The sequence below is a fragment of the Hyperolius riggenbachi genome, chromosome 11 (genome assembly GCF_040937935.1).
Source record: "Hyperolius riggenbachi isolate aHypRig1 chromosome 11, aHypRig1.pri, whole genome shotgun sequence".
Classification (NCBI taxonomy): Eukaryota; Metazoa; Chordata; class Amphibia; order Anura; family Hyperoliidae; genus Hyperolius; species Hyperolius riggenbachi.
The window spans coordinates 208,813,519-208,833,692 of record NC_090656.1 but is presented as its reverse complement, the minus strand read 5'-3'; the positions used below and the strand labels follow the sequence as shown (position 1 = coordinate 208,833,692).

Here is a 20,174-nt window from a genome sequence, read left to right as displayed (position 1 = left end):
AGGTGTTGGGGGCCCTGGAGTGCCTCTTAGTCTAAGAGCAATCAGTGTGTGACGGCTGGGGTGGGAGGGATGGAGGGGTGCACTTTGGTGTCTCAGCCTTGGGTGCTGGAGGACCTTGTCCCGGCTCTGCCAAAGCTCCAGGTGCCAGTCCTCTTCCCTTCTTACAGCTGCCAGCTGCTCTGCTGCATCCTCCTTTAGGCTCCCCACATACCATCTGACATGTATCGGGTCAAGTGCCTGCATTGGGAGCCATAGTGAGGATGCGGCAGCTGTAAGAAATGAAATCAATAGCCTGCCATCTTTATCGCATGGTTGGAAAAAATGTGGATGGCATGCTGCATTTTATTGCGCATCACCCATGCAATCCCCCATGGCACGGCTAGAGGGAATTACGTGCATTTGCAGTGTAACAAGTGCTAGCGTGTGATTCGGAAACGTCCAGGGGTTACTGAGCTTCCTCTGTAGCAGCAGGCTCATCTTTCTAATGCTCACTTACCCCATGACCTGGGTGGGGACTTATGAAGAAATCTGCAAGGCCCCTTTCATAAAAAGGCCCCAAGATTTCATCCTCACAGAAAGGAATGAGTGTACAGGTACACTAGTAAGCTATTATTGTTGAAGTTTACTAGTAAGCTATTATTGTTGAAGTTTACTAGTTATTATTATATAGTTTATTATATATATTATTATTATAAGTGCTAACATATTATGCAGTGCTGTATAATAGATAGGTGAGGTATTACAGTATTAACCATTTCATCTCCAAGGGTTTTTCCACCAGACCAAACCAGAGCAATTTTCGCTTTTCAGCGCTCCTTTCATTCATACACCTATAACTTTATTACTACTTATCACAACGAAACAATCCATATCTTGTTTTTTTCACCACCATTTAGGCTTCCTTTAGGTGGTACTTTTTGCTAAGAATTATTTTATTCTAACTGCATTTTAATGGATATAATAAAGAAAAAAATTGAAAAAAAAGATTATTATTTCTTAGTTTTCGGCCATTATAATTGTAAAATAAAACGTTCTAATGTGGATAAAAGCTACACATTTTATTTGCCCATTCGTCCCAGTTATTGTAAGGTTTAAAAATTTTCCCTAATAGAGTTGTCCCGAACAGTTCGGCAGCGAACTTATTTGCGCAATCATCGGTGGTCCACGTTCACGTCTAAACGCGAGTTCAACCCGCCCCTATACTACATCATTGGGCTAAACTTTGACCCTCTACATCACAGTTAGCAGACACATGACAGCCAATCAGGCTGCACTCCCTCCTGAAGCCCCCCCCCCCCCCCCCCCTTATATAAAGCAGCTGCATCGGCCATTATCTCACTTGCTGGTGCTGCAGTAGTGAGAGAAGGGAGAGGAACCTGCTGCAGAGATAGAGAAAGCTTAGTTAGGCTCTTGTAGCTTGCTCCTAGCTGATATTTGTTTTTGAAAAGCACCACAAAAATAGCTCTTTTCAGAGCTAATGTTCTTGTGAAGTCTTTGTGTGTGTGGTGTGTGTGCCACTGACACTGCATTATACAGCCCTGTGTGTCACAGCTGGCCCTTGCTAATTGGTATACTGTGCAGGGCCCAGCACATTCAGTGCCTACCTTTTCACTGCACCTGTGTGTGTGACAGCTGCACACTTGTAATACCAGTCCGACCGTGCATACCTGTTCATGTTCACTGCACCTGCGTGACAGCACGCAGTGTTATATAATACCAGTCACTGCATAACTGTTCACTGCACCTGTGTGTGACATCTGCACATCTGTAATACCAGACCAACTGTGCATACCTGTTCATGTTCACTGCACCTGCATGACAGCACGCAGTGTTATATACCAGCAGTCACAGCATAACTGTTCACTGCCCCTGTGTGACAGCACGCAGTGTTATATACCAGTCACTGCATACCTGTTCACTGCACATTGTTGTACTAGCAGTCACTGCAACCTTTTCACTGCAAGGTTCTCTCTGTGTAACCGCACATTGTATTAGTCAAGTCAGTGCATACCTTTCACTTCATCCCCCCCAATATGGACAAAACAAGAGCCAGAGGCAAGCCACCCGGCAGGTCTGTTCGAGGTCACGCTGTCTTGATTTGTGCGGCCCTCGACCAAAGTGCAGTGTTCAGAAGAAGGCACGTGCCATCAACTACCAATATTGTCAAGACATGGTTGACTATTTAACACAGAACACCTCATCTTCCTCAGCTTCCGCATGGAAGTGTGACATATCTTCCTCCTCCTGCTCTGATTCTGGCACCCCACTTAGCAGCCATCACCAAAGTGCCATCATCCCAGTGCTCAGCGGTGTGGAATTTTTTTGTGAGTGTCTGTCTCAGATGAGAGCAATGCCATCTGTACTCTCTGCCACCGAAAGTTGAGCCGTGGAAAGACCAAGACCCGCGTAGGGACAACTACCTTACGAAGGCACATGATTACAAAGCACAAACTGCAATCAGATGACCACCTGAGGAAAAGCAGCACACAAAAGCAAAGCCACACACCGCAGTTTAAAATACCATCACACAATTATTTCTCAAAAAAGGCGATACCCAAACTGTACCGTGATGTTGGGTCAAGGGTCCATCTGACTATGGATGCCTGGTCTGCAAAGCACGACCAGGCCTGCCTGAAGACAGTCCCCACACACAGCTTCTCTGCCTGCAAACCGTGTGACTGCCTTACCCAAGACTAAGTCGGTCCCCACACAACATCTCGGCCTGCAGGCCGTTTGACTGCCTTCTCCGCCACCACCAACAGGGTCCAGGACTCCAGGTGGATTCCTGAATTTTTAAGGCTGCTGCTAGCAGCAGCCGCTGTAATAATTTTTCTGGTGCGTGTACATGCCTGCCTAATTTTTCTGGCTGCACTGCGGCTGCAACAACAAAACAAAAGGCATGTACATTTGTCAATTCCCCTTCGTGATCGATACCTTGCCGCGTTGAAGGGGCTTGCGTATCACAATGAAGCAATGACCGGCTAAATGAGTGTGTTGGGGTTGGGGGGCACACCTGACCCAAGAAGATGCTTCATTGTGGACAGACCAAATTCGATCAGCTGGACACTCAGTCACTGTTGTTCTGTCATTCAGCTACCTCAGCCCGACCATATGGGCTTGAAAACCGCCATCGCCTGCACTCTCGCCATGGTGCGCACCAGTCCAGCATGGCCGTCACTACACAAACAGCTGTTTGCGGTGCGTTACACAGTGAGTTTAGTCTGTCAGTGTGAAGCAGTACACTAATTACCTGATTGCAGAGCCGGGACAAGGTCCTCCAGCACCCAAGGCTGAGACACCAAAGTGCGCCCCTCCATCCCTCCCCCCCCCAGCCGCCACACACTGATTGCTATTAGACTAAGAGGCGCCACAGGGCCCACAACCTCCCCAACACCTTAATATCTAGTTATCTGGCTTGCAGTCACTGCCATGTATCCCCTTTTCTTATTTCTTTCTGCTTCAAACACAATTAGGAATGACAGCTGAATGAATTTTGCGCCCCCTCCTACACTGCGCCCTGAGGCTGGAGCCTCTCCAGCCTATGCCTCGGCCCGGCCCTGCCTGATTGATGTATATACATGCAAGATGTTTTAAAGCACTTTAGGCCTCCAATTTAGCAATAAAATGTGATTTCTGCCCTTAAACCCTGCTGTGTGTAAAATTCGGATTTTTCCCCGGGACTTTTGGCGTGTATCCCACTCCGCCATGCCCCCCTCCAGGTGTTAGATCCCTTGAAACATCTTTTCCATCACTTTAGTGGCCACAATTAATGTTTGTAGTATTGAAGATTCGCCTGCCCATTGAAGTCTATGGCGGTTCGAAAGTTCGCATGTTCACGAACTTTTTTCGCGTGTTCGGGTTCGAGGTTTGCAAACCAAAATCGGAGGTTTGCGACAACTCTATTCCCTAGTACAATGTAGGGCGCCAATATTTTATTTCGAAATAAAGATGCATTCATAAAGTGCATAAAACATGATGACACTATGCTAGCTGCAAACAGGCAGTGCTGAAGGACAACATTTCTGTAAAATTGAGCGAGAATGTAATGTGGAAACAACAGTTCAGTTCTCAGTGTGTGAAACAGAGAGGAGGGGGGCAGATAAGGGAAACCAGCCAGCTGCCTTATCTCTACTTTATAAGTTGCTGAGCTCAGAAGATTCTACACAGAGGACTTCTTAATGCAGAACAATGAGGAAACTCCTATAACAAGTACAAGCAGCGCAAATTCCACATCTGCTCCTCCTCCTGTGCACAGTAATGCATGACATATATAGACCATACATTCTGGAGAGGCGTTTCCCTTTTTCTCCTTTCTGTAGCAAAGTATAGCGTAGTTATAGTCCTCACACATATTTCATGGGAGTGGTCACCGCAGTTGTGTCTGCTCTTCAGTTACATATCAATTACAGATACTGAAAAGTGGACAGAAGCAGACACAACTGCATTAGTGAACTCAGACCCTAAGAGCTGGCCTGCCCCTCCTGTCCCAGCTTCCTCCTACACAGTAACCATGACGCTTCAAAGAATACACAGGGAAGGAGGGCTTTGGGGGACTGGTACAAGGCGAGATGAGGCCCAGGGAAGGGGGGAAGCAACAAGGGGGGCCCCTTTGCAGAGCTGGGACAAGGTCCTCCAGCACCCAAGGATGAGACACCAACGTGCGCCCCTCCATCCCTCCCACCCCAGCTATCACACAATGATTGCTATTAGACTAAGAGGGCCACAGGGCCCACAACCTCCCCAACACCTTAATATCTAGTTATCTGGCTTGCAGTCACTGCTATGTATTCCCTTTTCTTATTTATTTCTGCTTTAAACACAATTAGGAATGACAGCTGAATGAATTGTGCGCCCCCTCCTACTCTGCGCCCTGAGGCTGGAGCCTCTCCAGCTTATGCCTCGGCCTGGCCCTGCCCCTTTGTGACACTTGTTAACACTCTCTCAGACTCTCGCCTCCTCACACGGCTTCTTAGTAAGGAGTCTTTTTGGATTCTGGTTCACCGTGAGCTTGCTGGGAAATCTGCAGCTCCCCACACAGTAATCCATGGGAGCCTGTCTGTCTGTTCTCAAGGCTAGCATTATTTCTGTTGTCCTCTGTCGCCATCCACTTTGTCCAGCTGATCCAGAAAAGTCATACAGGACCCAAACTTACATTCCGCTCATCGTAATGGACTAAATGGTCAGTTTAAATGGACTGATGTGTACAGATCCTATTGTTTTGCACAGTATTATTTTGCATCTGTTCCGTCTCATTTCACTAAACAGATTTTTTTGTTATTGCCACTGTGAACTCAGCATTAAAATTCGTCCATCACACAGGTGAAGCCAGCAATTGGATTTGCCTATAATCCTTGTGTGATGACCAGGTGACAAGTTGCTTGCACACGGCAAGCTACCTGTCACTCCGAACACGATATGGCCCAAGAGGTCTTCTAGTATAACACATGTACATAAGCCAAGGCCATGTCCAGGCACAGCCATTACAGGCCTGTGTCTGGCAGGGCCTTACAGAGGGTCCTTAAGTGGGGATTGCTGAAATGTAACCCCCCCCCCTCCCCCCAATGCACAGTACTAACAAGTGGTGAGGGACCTTCCCCCTCAACCCCCTTGCCCTGCAGTGACATGTGACCTTTACACATAGGATTAGACTGTGAGCTCCGCTGAAGACAGTCAGTGACATGGCTATGTACTCTGTAAAGTGCTGCAGAAGATGTCAGTGCTATATAAATACATATTAATAATATTATGATAGGACATTAGGCTATGACAGAGATTAGATTGTGAGCTCCTCTGCAGACGGTCAGTTACTGTACATGATTATGTGATCTGTAAAGTGCTGCATATTTTGGTGGGACATTAGACTATGACTATGGCAGCCCAGAGAGTGTGGTATGTTCTTATGTAAACTGCTGGGAGGAACATTATCTAATTTTAAAGTACATTGAGCAATGCACACATTTTCTCTATCAATTACTGTACATTGGCTTCTGTGATAAAGCGTGTGATTTCATTTGGTGTACAGAAAATGCACACAGAAAACTGACAGACAAGTGTGCTGAGCTCCCAGCCGCAGCTTCTTATTACACTCACTCTGTCCTCTTAGGATTGAGCAGAACTAGCTCTGCAGAGTCCTCCAGCATCACTACAGTACACACTGCACAGCACTTGGAAAGGGGGTGGAGAGGCTGGGGACAGGGCATTGACAAGACCCCGCTGCACGCCGAATAGGGACTGTCTACAAATCTTTATATAATTCCTTATCAGTGGCTGCGGAGAACAGAAAGCATTTTCTCTCTGCACCCTTACCACTGTCTCTTAGGACAGGGAAAATAACTTTTTTTCCGGACTGCCAGAAAATTTACAGTGCCCTTCTAAACAGCTCTGCTGTCCAGGGGACCCCTGTAGTGCCTGTGGTGTGAAACTCCTCTGGAAGGGCCTTGCGAGTCACAGAAAGGGGGTGGTGTTTGTTTTTTTTCCGTTAAAATAGAAATTCATAAAAATTTAAGCTTTTCAGAAAATGACCGACTTAAGCTGTCTAGCTCAGGGAAGCTCTTTTGCATAGATAACAATTCAAGTTTAAACTCTTCCTGTACTGGAACACAGAAAGGGGCTTCACATAATTTTTAGCAGGGCTAGTATCCCTGGTGTAGGAATCACCATAGCAGCAATGGCAGCTGCTATGGGGCCCACAGCCGAGGGCAGTGGAATTTGGCTGCTTTTTTCCCCCTAATATGCAGAACCCGTCCATTCCCGCATACACACACACTGTCCTTACTCTTGCTCAACACTGTAGTTTTGGGCGCCACTGAGTGACACTGCTGCCACGGCAATAAAGCACAGAGGCTGGGTGGGCCACTGTGCTACAGGCTGAAGAAACTACAGAGATGACGGAGCAGCTGGTGGGAGCATGTAGGGACCGAGGTGCAGGCATCATGTGCATTATTTGTTGGAAGGCAACAGCTGCACATTCTCTCTCAATAGGAATCATACCAGCCTCCGTGTAGCCACTACTCAGAGCTGCAATGATGTTGTCTTGTGGGCGGGACACACTCTGCATCATATAACAAATACTTCAGTTTTATCCAGCTCCTGCTACTTTACTCTCCTAGTGAAAAATGACTTTAATCTAAGCAGGTAAGCGTGAAAAAGTCCTTCTTCTTATACATTTATATTAACATTACTGTACCATTACTATACCATATGCTGTACACACCTACATGCTAATCCTCCATATATGGGGCTTGATTCACTAGCATGCCTTATCAGAGATAACATGCCTTATCAAAGTTAACACGCCTTATCAGAGTAGCATAGCGAGCGCTACAAACGTATGGCAATGAGAGATCCACTCTTCCTGCCCTGAGCCCCTGCGGGTTCGTAGCGCTCGCTATGCTACTCTGATAAGGCGTGTTAACTTTGATAAGGCGTATTAACTTTGATAAGACGTGCTATTTGTCTCAGTGCATTAAGCCCATAGTGACTAATCCTCCACATATAGTGGTTACTAACAAATCCTGAAGTATATATACACAATATCCTTCTGGACCCCCGAGGCTAACAATTTCTACCTGTGAAGCAACCTTTATAGATCAGGGACACTGGCCTACCAGCCCCAACCAAGCCCTACTATGCATTACCATGAGGATTGCGTTCAGTCGTTCTTCCCATATGTTGACAACTGAGAGGCAGTATAAGTAGGCGGAGGGGTTGTCTGATGTTACTCCAGAAATTCTGTAAGGGTAGCATTACAGGCCCCGGCACACATCCAATACAATACCCATCACTCGGTATTGTACACGATTAACACCTGCACTTGCTCACCCATTCCATAGTATATGCCATCTTCCAGCATTCCAACCACTGCCCACCCACCACCAGCCTTAACTGTCACAAGGCAGCTGGAGGGGACAGCAGCGCCATCACCCACCCCAACCTCAGGCCAGCCAGATCACAGGTGAGCCCATTAGACCACCAGGGATGCGGCATGCATTAACAATACTAGAGGGGACACCAGTGGACCAACTCTATATTGCCAGGGCTAGCAGGATTTGATAATGGGAGAATGGAGAGATCTCACCTATAGCTGGTCAAACTCAAAGCTACCTGGGCCGGCGATTCCACTCATTTCTCATGTGTGACTACTACGATCAGAAATCCCAGCACAGCCAGAGTGGTTCCTTCAGCCCAATCCCTGGCTTGTTGTTGTATCCCCTTTGTAGGGGGGTATTAGGCTAGAGGAAACACTGGCTATGCTGGGATTGCTGGTAATAGGAAGGTCTGTGGAATAGTCATCTCGGGTAGCTTTGCATTAAACTGGTATCTTCCTGAGTTCTCAGGAGTGCCCACTTGTGATACCTCTTATGAGGCTGACCATCCACCTACTGTATACAAGGTGAGACCTTTCCCTGCTACCTACCACATTGCCATACAGCAAAGTCCCTGGTATCCAGCACCGGCGGGGATCGCTTGGTGCTGGATACATGTGCTTGCCGTTTGTTTGTTGCAACCAGTTGAAAAAGCACTAACATCCTTCCTCCACCACGCTAAATAAAATATTCACTGGGTGTCCGGCGCTGTCTTCTAACCTTCCTGTCATTCGTAGTGGCTTTCCAAAGTCCTCCGCGCATGGCTCCCGTCATGTCACCTGACATGCCAGGAGCCGTGCACGGATGACAGAAAGCCACTGAGAGCGAAAAGAAGGCTAGAAGATGATACTTGGCGCTTGGTGAGTATTTTAATTACCACAAAACCCTTCCAAAAGAGTCCCCATTATCCCCTCAGGCATGCCAGTTAGTTGAGACTTCCGGTTGTCTCATAGCAGCAGCGCCAGGGTGACATGCAGTAGCAGCCACGGTACAGCAACTGCCACTGTGCTAACTACACACAGTATATGGGTTATGTCCCATGGAAATATTTTATTTGACAATATGTCACATGATTAGTGTACCTAACACATATCAGCAAAAATTGTGTATAATTTTGTTCGTTTGGCCCCCTAGTACTGTGAAGAATGGCGATATGGTCCTTGCCTTAAAAAGTTTAGACACCTTTCACATAGGAGATAATTTTTCATCTTCTATTTAAAATAAAATAACTCTTCAGCACTCTTCTATTGATCGCGGCTGAACGGCAGACCGCGGGAGGACGCCGAGGGACTCAGACATGCTGAGAGGGCTGAAGGAAGCCCCGGGTAAGTATCAAATCTTTAGGTAGCGATGTCTCTGGTCTCCGGACACGGACAGGTAAAGTATACTGCACCGGGCACCAGGGGGGCACATGAGGGGAGACAGCGCCAGGGTTTTTGTCCCTCATCCCAATATTACACGCCATTACTGCCGCACATCGGATCGAGCATGTCGGCCCTACGACTTGCAGCATGTCCAATCGGTACATTGTCGATCGGGCATGCTCTTGGAAACACCTATTTTCATTAGTTTATAAAATCAAATTGGATGGTTGATTGGCAGCCAAGTTTCCTGATATATGGCCACCTCCCGGATTAAAGGCGAACTGAATAAGGACAGTAGATTAATTCCCATATTAGGTTTTTAGAGGCTTGGAGATGACAGCACTACATATTCTTGGTGAGAAGAGCCTGTGCTGTACTCCAGTCACCAGTAGGTGTCACTGCAGCTTCCCTCTCCCACCAGGACGTCACTATGGAAAACGAAAGTAACATTGTATAAAAATTACAGGAAAGCTGCAGCCATGATGACAGGATAGGGTGGAGGCCGAGGGCCCAGATAATACCATCATGGCAGCGCCCCTCTGTACCCTCTGCCTGCTGCTCGCTGCACTCACCGGAGCCTGTAAGTGTCCTTCCTGTCATTATTCTGGTGTATGTGACATTACTCCTACGTGTGTGTGTGTGTGTGTGTGTGGTGTGTGGTGTGTGTGACTACTGAGGCGCCAATACTGAGAGAGGAGCCAGGCACGCTATCTCTGTGTCTACCCTCCTCTGCTCCCCAGCCTGGCCGGTATATGTATGCACCCTGGTCTGTGTCCAGCATGCTCATATGCTCGTTCACACAATTAAATTAGGGTTTTTTCCCCTCCACTCAGTGGAAGAGAAAAATCTAAACCTTTTGTTTCTGATTAATTCATATTACTTGTATTCTACCTTGTTGCTTGCTAGATGTGTATTTTTTGTTGATTTGCCCCCCCCCCCCCCCCAATAAAAAGGGGGAATGTATGTGAGATAAATTTAAAGATAGTTGTTACTAAAAAAAGTTCCCCTGGGGGGTACTCACCTCGGGTGGGGGAAGCCTCCGGATCCTATTGAGGCTTCTCCCGTCCTCCTCAGTCCCACAGCGGCGGCGATAAAGCTCCCCGAACAGCGGGGATGTAAATATTTACCTTCCCTGCGCAGGCGCAGTATCGGCTCACCGCTCGGAGATAGGCGGAAATAGCCGATCGCTGTTGGCCCGCTCTACTGCGCAGGCGCAAGTCTCCTGCGCCTGTGTAGTAGAGCAGACCCGACAGAGACCGTCTATTTCTGTGCTGAGAGCCGCAACAGCGCCCCCGCTGGAGCAAGGGAAGGTAAATATAGCATGTCTTGTCAGGCTTGTCAAGCCAGGATTGCGGGACGCTGCGGGGGAGCCAGCGCTGGACTGCCTGCAGCTACAGGGGAGGGGGGAAGCCTCATTGGGACCCTGAGGCTTCCCCCTACGGAGGTGAATACCCCCCAGGGGAACTTTTTTTTTTTTTTTACAGAGTCTCTTTAAAGTAAAAAGGAAAAAAAAAACCCTTACATAAAATTTACTACAAGTTTCCATGGAAGTAGGGTTGCCACTTAATCCCTTTAAATGCCGGCGTATATGAATTATACATGCCTTGTGGCTAGTTAGATGCAGTTTAGGCACTGATTGAGCTTGATTCACAAAGCATTGCTAACCTACTTAGCATGCCTAAAGTAGTTTAGGCGTGATAACCTTTGCACTAGTAGGTTAGCACCGTTTTCAGGAGCAAAGCAAAGTCCGGTGCGCGCAGAAAGTTGCATAGGGTTTAATGGGTGCATAAAACTTTACGCGTGCTAAACTTTATGTGCACTAAACTTTACGCGCGGGAATTTCACGCGAGTTTGTTTTTATCACCCCTAAACTGAGTTTAGGCGTGATAAAGGGCTTTTCACAGGCGTGCAAACACTTTGCACCGCTTTGTGAATCAGGCCCATTATGTGTGAGTAGCCCCAGAACCTGTATAATTTATTTGTGTCGGTATTTAAAGGGATGAGGTGGCAACCCTGCATGGAAGTTTCCTTTGAAGAAAACTGCAGTGGCATAGCAATGCAGAGGTTGCGACCGCACCGGGGACCCACTAGGGACCTCCTTCATCCATGTTATTAGCTTTTTATTGGTGCTGTGCTAGTAATGAACACCTCTATATGTGCATTGCATAGTAGTAAACCCAAGGCCTGGTTCACATCAGTGGTAAAAACCGTAACCATTCCTGGATTGGAAGGGAACAGATGCAAATGGATCCAGGATCCATTCACATCTGTCTGTTCAAATGGATCTGTTCCGCATAGTCTGCTGAACGGACTGCAACTTTGATATCTATGAAGAGAGATAGGTAGGCACCAGATACAGCTGCGGACGAGCTCAATGGACTGCCCCTATTAATGGCTGTGCTCACGTTCAGAACATGTAATCAATCACCAGTTGAGAAAGGAAAGTCGGAGCACCAGCTCATGCTCTTAGGGTAATTTATTGGCAGACTGCAACTTTGGTTCTGCAGCAATTTTTCTGGACTGCTGAGCCCAGCAGAACGGAATCTGAAGCGCTGCATTGGGAGCAACGGTAAATTGAACGGTTTTTTTCACACTGGTGAAGAAACGGACCAATAAAAGCAGCTGAATGGCAACGGAGTGAACACTGAGATCTGATTGACCAGTGATAAGATCCGTTTTCACTGATCCGTTTGCCACTCTAGCACAAGTGTGAACCGGGCCTTAACCAACTGTTTCCTTAGGGCTGATTCACACTACAAGAGCTTTTTAAGCGCTAGAGATTTTAAAAGCTCTTGCTAATGTTGTCCTATGTGTGTGTTCACATTAGAGCGATGTGATTTTGTAAAGATTCCCCTTAGCATTATATTAGCAAGAGCTTTTAACCACTTGAGGACCGTGGGCTTTACCCCCCTTAAGGACCAGAGCCTTTTTTTCCATTCAGACCACTGCAGCTTTCACGGTTTATTGCTCGCTCATACAACCTACCACCTAAATGAATTTTACCTCCTTTTCTTGTCACTAATACAGCTTTCTTTTGGTGCTATTTGATTGCTGCTGCGATTTTTACTTTTAATTATATTCATCAAAAAAGACATGAATTTTGTCAAAAAAATTCATGTCTTTTAACTTTCTGTGCTGACATTTTTCAAATAAAGTAAAATTTCTGTATACATGCAGCACGAAAAATGTGGACAAACATGCTTTTGATTAAAAAAAAACCCATTCAGCCTATATTTATTGGTTTGGGTAAAAGTTATAGCGTTTACAAACTATGGTGCCAAAAGTAAATTTTCCCATTTTCAAGCATCTCTGACTTTTCTGACCACCTGACATGTTTCATGAGGGGCTAAAATTCCAGGATAGTATAAATACCCCCCAAATGACCCCATTTTGGAAAGAAGACATCCCAAATTATTCACTCAGAGGCATAGTGAGTTCATAGAAGATATTATTTTTTGTCACCAGTTAGCGGAAAATGACAGTTTGTGACAAGAAAAAAAAAAAGTTTCCATTTCTGCTAACTTGTGACAAAAAAAAAATGAAATCTGCCACGGACTCACCATGCCCCTCTCTGGATATCTTGAAGTGTCTACTTTCCAAAATGGGGTCATTTGTGGGGTGTGTTTACTGTCCTCGCATTTTGGGGGGTGCTAATTTGTAAGCACCCCTGTGGTGCTCATTGGACTTTGGGCCCCTTAGCGCAGTTAAGCTGCTAAAAAGTGCCACACATGTGGTATTGCCGTACAATTGTTTGATTTTTTTTTCACACAATTGTCCATTTACAGAGATATTTCTCCCACCCAGCATGGGTATGTGTAAAAATACACCCCAAAACACATTATACTACTTCTGAGTACGGCGATACCACATGTGTGGCACTTTTTTGCACCCTTACTGCGCTAAGGGGCCCAAAGTCCAATGAGTACCTTTAGGATTTCACAGGTCATTTTTGATTCAAGACTACTCCTCACGGTTTAGGGCCCCTAAAATGCCAGGGCAGTATAGGAACCCCACTAATGACCCCATTTTAGAAAGAAGACACCCCAAGGTATTCCGTTTTATTTTTTGTCACAAGTTAGCGGAAATTGATTTTAATTGTTTTTTTTCACAAAGTGTCATTTTCCGCTAACTTGTGACAAAAAATAAAATCTTCTATGAACTCACCATACTCCTAGCGGAATACCTTTGGGTGTCTTCTTTCTAGAATGGGGTCATTTGTGGGGTTCCTATACTGCCCTGGCATTTTAGGGGCCCTAAACCGTGAGTAGTCTTGAAACCAAATGTCGCAAAATGACCTGTGAAATCCTAAAGGTACTCATTGGACTTTGGGCCCCTTAGCGCACTTAGGGTGTAAAAAAGTGCCACACATGTGGTACTGCCGTACTCAAGAGAAGTAGTATAATGTGTTTTGGGGTGTATTTTTACACATACCCATGCTGGGTGGGAGAAATATCTCTGTAAATGACAATTGTTTGATTTTTTTTACACACAATTGTCCATTTACAGAGAGATTTCTCCCACCCAGCATGGGTATATATAAAAATACACCCCAAAACACATTATACTACTTCTTCTGAGTACGGCGGTACCACACGTGTGACAGTTTTTTGCAGCCTAGGTGCGCTAAGGTAGCCCATCGTCCTATTCACAGGTCATTTTGAGGCATTTGTGTGAGGAAACGCGGAAAAGCTGCCGTCTCTCAGGGTGAGGCGGCTGTTTCCGCGTCCAGCATGACGTCACAACGTGGAAAAACCGCCGCATGCCGCATAGGCAGAGCGGCGGAATCCGCATTGGGAACGGCGGAATCCGCATTGGAAGCGGCGGAATCCGCATTGGAAGCGGCGGAATCCGCATTAGAGGCGGCTCCCACGCTCGGTTCACTGGATACATTGCAAGGCAGTACTGGTGTGGCTGGGACTGATAGTCCTCCAAGATTCAGAGTGACACGCGCGCGCGCGCACTGAGGCAAAGCTTATATAGCAGCCAGAAGTAGGTCAGCTGACCAAGCTGGTCAGCTGACAATTCTGAGCCCTCTCATTGGTCCAGCACTTAGGGAGGGGCTGGAGAGTGGCTGTGTATATATACTGCTGGCTGTTCAGTTGCTGGTTGTCTGGCGTTGCGATCGTTACGTGGTAGCGCGCAGACCTGAGTCAGATCCGAAAGTGTGTCGGGACCAGCTGGAGCTGTAATCCTACACTTAGCTAGATTTGTTGATAGTTTAAAGTACTAGTTTGTTTGTGATTATCTGTTATGACCTTCTGCCTGCCTGACCATTCTCCTGAATTCTGATCCTGTACTTTGTCTTTCTGATACTCTGTTGCCGAACCCCGGCTCGTCCTTAGACTCTGCTTCTGCCTTCTGATTTTGTACCTCGATATTTCTGATACCCTGTTGCCGAACCCTGCTTGTACTTCAGACTTTCGCCTCTGCCTTCTGAATCTGTACTTTGTCTGTCCGTGTGTTTACGACCTGGCTTGTCCAACCTCGAGAACCGACCTTACTGTTAGAGGCGGTTCCCAGTCCTGATAGTGACACTCCCTCTTGAGTGTCACTCTCGTTCTGTCGTTCCTTCTCTCAGCCTGACTCCTCCCTCCGGGAGAGTCCAGAAGGAATTGGGCAGTACTCCTTACTGCTCGGAGGCTCAGTCCTCTCATTACTACTGTTTGCACCAAACACTCTGCTTAGGTGTCCAGAGGTTAGCTTGTATATCGGATTATCGGTGATACTGCAGATCGTCTATGATCTGGTGTATATCTGTATTTCCAGTGATACTGCAGATCACCGGTAATCAGATCCTCTCTGTGCTACACCGATCGTTACAATTTGTTTTCTAGACTACTCCTCACGGTTTAGGGCCCCTAAAATGCCAAGGCAGTATAGGAACCCCACAAGTGACCCCATTTTAGAAAGAAGACACCCCAAGGTATTCTGTTAGGTGTATGGCGAGTTCATAGAAGATTTTATTTTTTGTCACAAGTTAGTGAAAAATGACACTTTGTGAAAAAAAACCAATAAAAATCAATTTCCGCTAACTTTTGACAAAAAATAAAATCTTCAATGAACTCTTCATACACCTAACAGAATACCTTGGGGTGTCTTTTTTCTAAAATGGGGTCACTTGTGGGGTTCCTATACCGCCCTGGCATTTTACAGGCCCAAAACCGTGAGTAGTCTGGAAACCAAATGTCTCAAAATGACTGTTCAGGGGTATAAGCATCTGCAAATTTTGATGACAGGTGGTCTATGAGGGGGCGAATTTTGTGGAACCGGTCATAAGCAGGATGGCCTTTTAGATGACAGGTTGTATTGGGCCTTATCTGATGGATGGTGCTAGGGGGGTGACAGGAGGTGATTGATGGGTGTCTCAGGGGGTGGTTAGAGGGGAAAATAGATGCAATCAATGCACTGGGGAGGTGATCGGAAGGGGGTCTGAGGGGGATCTGAGGGTTTGGCCGAGTGATCAGGAGCCCACACGGGGCAAATTAGGGCCTGATCTGATGGGTAGGTGTGCTAGGGGGTGACAGGAGGTGATTGATGGGTGTCTCAAGGTGTGATTAGAGGGGGGAATAGATGCAAGCAATGCACTGGCGAGGTGATCAGGGCTGGGGTCTGAGGGCGTTCTGAGGGTGTGGGCGGGTGATTGAGTGCCCTAGGGGCAGATAGGAGTCTAATCTGATAGGTAGCAGTGACAGGGGGTGATTGCTGGGTAATTAGTGGGTGTTTAGGGTAGAGAACAGATGTAAACACTGCACTTGGGAGGTGATCTGACGTCGGATCTGCAGGCGATCTATTGGTGTGGGTGGGTGATCAGATTGTCCGCAAGGGGCAGGTTAGGGGCTGATTGATGGGTGACAGTGACAGGGGGTGATTGATGGGTGGCAGTGACAGGGGCTGATTGATGGGTGATTGACAGGTGATCAGTGGGTTATTACAGGGAAGAACAGATGTAAATATTGCACTGGCGAATTGATAAGGGGGGGTCTGAGGGCAATCTGAGCATGTAGGCGGGTGATTGGGTGCCTGCAAGGGGCAGATTAGGGTCTGATCTGATGGGTAACAATGACAGGTGGTGATAGGGGGTCATTGATGGGCAATTAGTGGGTGTTTAGGGTAGAGAACAGATGTAAACACTGCACTTGGGAGGTGATCTGACGTCGGATCTGCGGGCGATCTATTGGATTGGGTGGGTGATCAGATTGCCCGCAAGGGGCAGGTTAGGGGCTGATTGATGGGTGATTGACAGGTGATTGACAGGTGATCAGGGGGATAGATGCATACAGTACACAGGGGGGGGGGGGTCTGGGGAGAATCTGAGGGGTGGGGGGGGGTGATCAGGAGGGAGCAGGGGGCAGTTTAGGCCATAAAAAAAATAGCGTTTACAGATAGTGACAGGGAGTGATTGATGGGTGATTAGGGGGGTGATTGGGTGCAAACAGTGGTCTGGGGGGTGGGCGGGGGGGGGGGGGGGGGTCTGAGGGGTGCTGTGGGCGATCAGGGGGCAGGGGGGGGGGAAATTAGTGTGCTTGGGTGCAGACTAGGGTGGCTGCAGCCTGCCCTGGTGGTCCCTCGGACACTGGGACCACCAGGGCAGGAGGAAGCCTGTATAATACACTTTGTATACATTACAAAGTGTACTATACACTTTGTATGCGGCGATCCGGGTGATAGTAACCCGCCGGCGCTTCCGAACGGCCGGCGGGTTACAGCGCGAGGTGGGCGGAGCCAGTCCCCGGCGGAGGATCGCGTCGACTCCTTAACTCCACAGCCCTGGTAGTGGTTAGCTCTCTCGCCTTGCAGCCCTGGGTCCCCTGTTCAGTGTTCTCCCCAGAATTATTTTCCAGCCGGGTGGCATGAAATAGTAGCCGGGTGGCATGAAAAAGCAGCCGGGTGGGTAGAGATGAAAATGCAGGGCAACTCTGCTTACAGCATAGGAGGTGGTGAGGAGGTGAGCCAATGACAGCCGGGTGGTCACCAAATCTAGCCGGGTGGAGCACCCGGCTAAAAGAGCCTGGGGAGAACACTGCTGTTGTATCCCAGCCAGTGCAACTTCTGCATGGAGTTTGTATGTTCTCCACATGTCTGTGTGGGTTTCCTCTGGGCACTCCAGTTTCCTTCTACATCCCAAAATCAGTTAATTGGCTTCCCTCTAAATTGGCCCTAGACTACAATACATACACTACATGATACATGGAAATATGACTATGGTAGGGATTCCATTGTGAGCCCCTCTGAGGGACAGTTAGGTGACAAGACAATATATATATACTCTGTACAGTGCTGCAAAAGATGTCGGTGTTATATAAATACTAAATAATAATATCAATAGCAGGCGTGTGAGTTGAATTGCCTGTTGGATCGGGCAAATTGACTGTTATCAGTCGCTTGTCTAGTCTTTTGACAACGAGTCTATTGATAGAGGCAGAGGCCACTGCTGGATAAATCTGCAATGTGTGTAAAGCCTCATCTACACGGTGCAATTTTCCGTCAGATCGGATCTATTAGACAGATCTATTAGATAATTTCCAACCAGTCCAATCGGATTGCATTAGATTGTGCAAAAGATTTTGGGTACTTATTAAAGCAAAATCTATCGCAATATTGATCTGAAACAATTTGGACGTCTACACACGATGCAATTTCTTATTAGATCTATCTAATATATCTGTCTATCTGATGGAAATGTCTACCGTGTAGATGAGTAGTATCCAGAGTAGCAGTACATTCACCCAGAAGGCTCAACACTTGAGGCCTTGGCATTTTACTTCCATCTGTACAGAATGTTACAACAGTCTAAAGTCTCTCCATAAAAGTTACAGCAGTTCAATGTCTGTCCTGTGCACATTTGTTAACAACCCTTTAGCAGATAAGTGAAAGAGGTGAAAATATGCAGAAAGCACGCAAAACAACTACAGTCCAAAGACACGCAGGTCTCCATACTCGAGCTGCTAATATAGAGCTGTGCTTTTCCAGTATACAGCAGTACATTTCCACTTCTCATGGTTGCGTGTACTACAATGAGCTATTATTTTTGTCAAGATAATATACCCTTGGTTATTAGTAATACAAATTGGGCTATCCTTTTATAATTATGTGAGAAGATGTATTTTACTGCTTTTTATGGGGTAAATCGGTTCTGAACACTTATCAATCTGTGGCAAAAGAGCAATTCAATGGCAAATAGGCCACAAACACTAAATTCTTCCCCATAGCTCCTCCTCCATGAAGTCATGTAGAATAATAGCCCTGAGAGCTCTTCCTCCATGCAGTCATGTAGTGTAATAGTTCCCATAGCACCTCCTCCATGCAGCTATGTAGTGTAATAGTCGCCATAGCTCATCCCTGTAAATCCAACCCAGAGATTGGCGGTCGGATTCCTCTCCTCCCTCCCCCCAGCTTTCTGAGTCGCGAAAGAAAACAGAGGGTTAAGACTGACCTGATCGCGAATTCCAGCGTTGAGTTTCCATGGTATCAGGGCGTCATTTGCCATCAGGATGTGCCAGTGTATTCCACACTAGCACGTCCTGACGGCGTGTCATATGACGCCCTGATGCCATGGAGAAGTGATGCTCGAATTGGCGTTCAGGTGAGTTTTTTAATTCTCCTTTTTTCTTCTGCTCACGACTCTGCAGGAAGAGGGCGAGGAATCTTAGGAATGCGGCCCGCGGTCCGCAGCATGTGGCCTGGGCCATGCAAAGTTTGCCTAGCCCTGCCATTGCTCTTCCTCCATGCAATCATGGAGAGTAATAGTCGAAAAAAGCTCCTCCTCCATGTAGTCACGTAGAGTAATAGTCCAGATAGCTCCTCCTCCATGTAGTCATGTAGAGTATGTAGAGCAGGGGTCTCAAACTCGCGGCCCGCGGGCCATTTGCGGCCCTCGATACTATATTTTGTGGCCCTCGCTGGCAAAAGCTTCCTTATAGTTCGCTTCAGTGCTCCCAAGTAATCCGCCGCATCCCCGCCGCTAAATGAGGGCTGCAGAGCCCCCAAATCGCCCGGGGGGCAATCCGACGGCATTTCCTGGAAGGGACAGAGCTTTCAGCTTCAGCTCTGCCCCTCCTGATGTCAATCGCCGCACGGATCGCCGCCTCTCCCCGCCCCTCTCTGTGAAGGAAGAGTGAGAGGGGCAGACAGAGGCGGCGATGCGCCGCGATTGTGAAATTCCTTATGCGGCCCAGCCTCATCCTGACTTTGCCTCCTGCGGCCCCCAGGTAAATTGAGTTTGAGACCCCTGATGTAGAGCAATAGTCCTGATAGCTCCTCCTCTATGCAGTCAGGTAGTGTAGTAGTCCTCAGAGCTTATTGTCCATGCAGTCGGAAGTCTACATCTGTTACTCAGTGTAACGATTGGTGTCAGCAACACAGATTTTTTTCTGATTATTGGTTATCTGCAGTATCACCAACAATACAGATGCTATACCTGATTATGTGGTGATCTGCAGAATCACCAATAATACTATTATAGCTAGACACAGGACACTCAATGTGAAATTGTGTTTGGTGCAACAGTAATCAGAGAAGTTATCTCCCGAGAAGCGGGAGAAACAGACACTACTGCAGCCAAGGATTCCCTGATGAGCAGGGAATCAGACTGCACTGCAGCCAGTGGTCCCCTGGGGGGGGGGGGGGGGGCAGGTTCCCACTGACTGTGCTGCAAGATGATCTCCTGAGATGGAGGTAATACAGACTGTACTGCAGCCGAGAATTCCCTGAGGCACAGGGAATTCGGATTGTACTGCAGCCAGTGGACACCTGAGGAGCAGGAACCACTGGCTGAGCTGCAGGAGAGAAACTGGTGGAATGAGTGATTATGATAGAACTGCAGCCGAGGATTCCCTGAGGAGCAGGGAATAAGACTGTACTGCAGCCAAGGATTCCCTGAGGAGCAGAGAATCAGACTGTACTGCAGCCAGTGGACTCCTAAAAGGTAGAGACCACTGGCTGAGCT

At 47.3% G+C, this 20,174-nt stretch overlaps 1 protein-coding gene across 2 annotated transcripts in view; it reads left to right on the top strand.

The window, feature by feature from the left end:
• Positions 1-9,706: 9,706 nt before the first annotated feature.
• Positions 9,707-20,174, top strand: part of LOC137538786 (uncharacterized) — a 169,624-nt gene continuing 159,156 nt past the window's right edge. For both annotated transcript variants that reach the window (XM_068261106.1, XM_068261107.1), the window contains exon 1: positions 9,707-9,809. In XM_068261106.1, the coding sequence (XP_068117207.1) occupies positions 9,755-9,809 (55 nt within the window). In that variant the 5' untranslated portion in view covers positions 9,707-9,754. The remainder of the gene's footprint in view (positions 9,810-20,174) is intronic.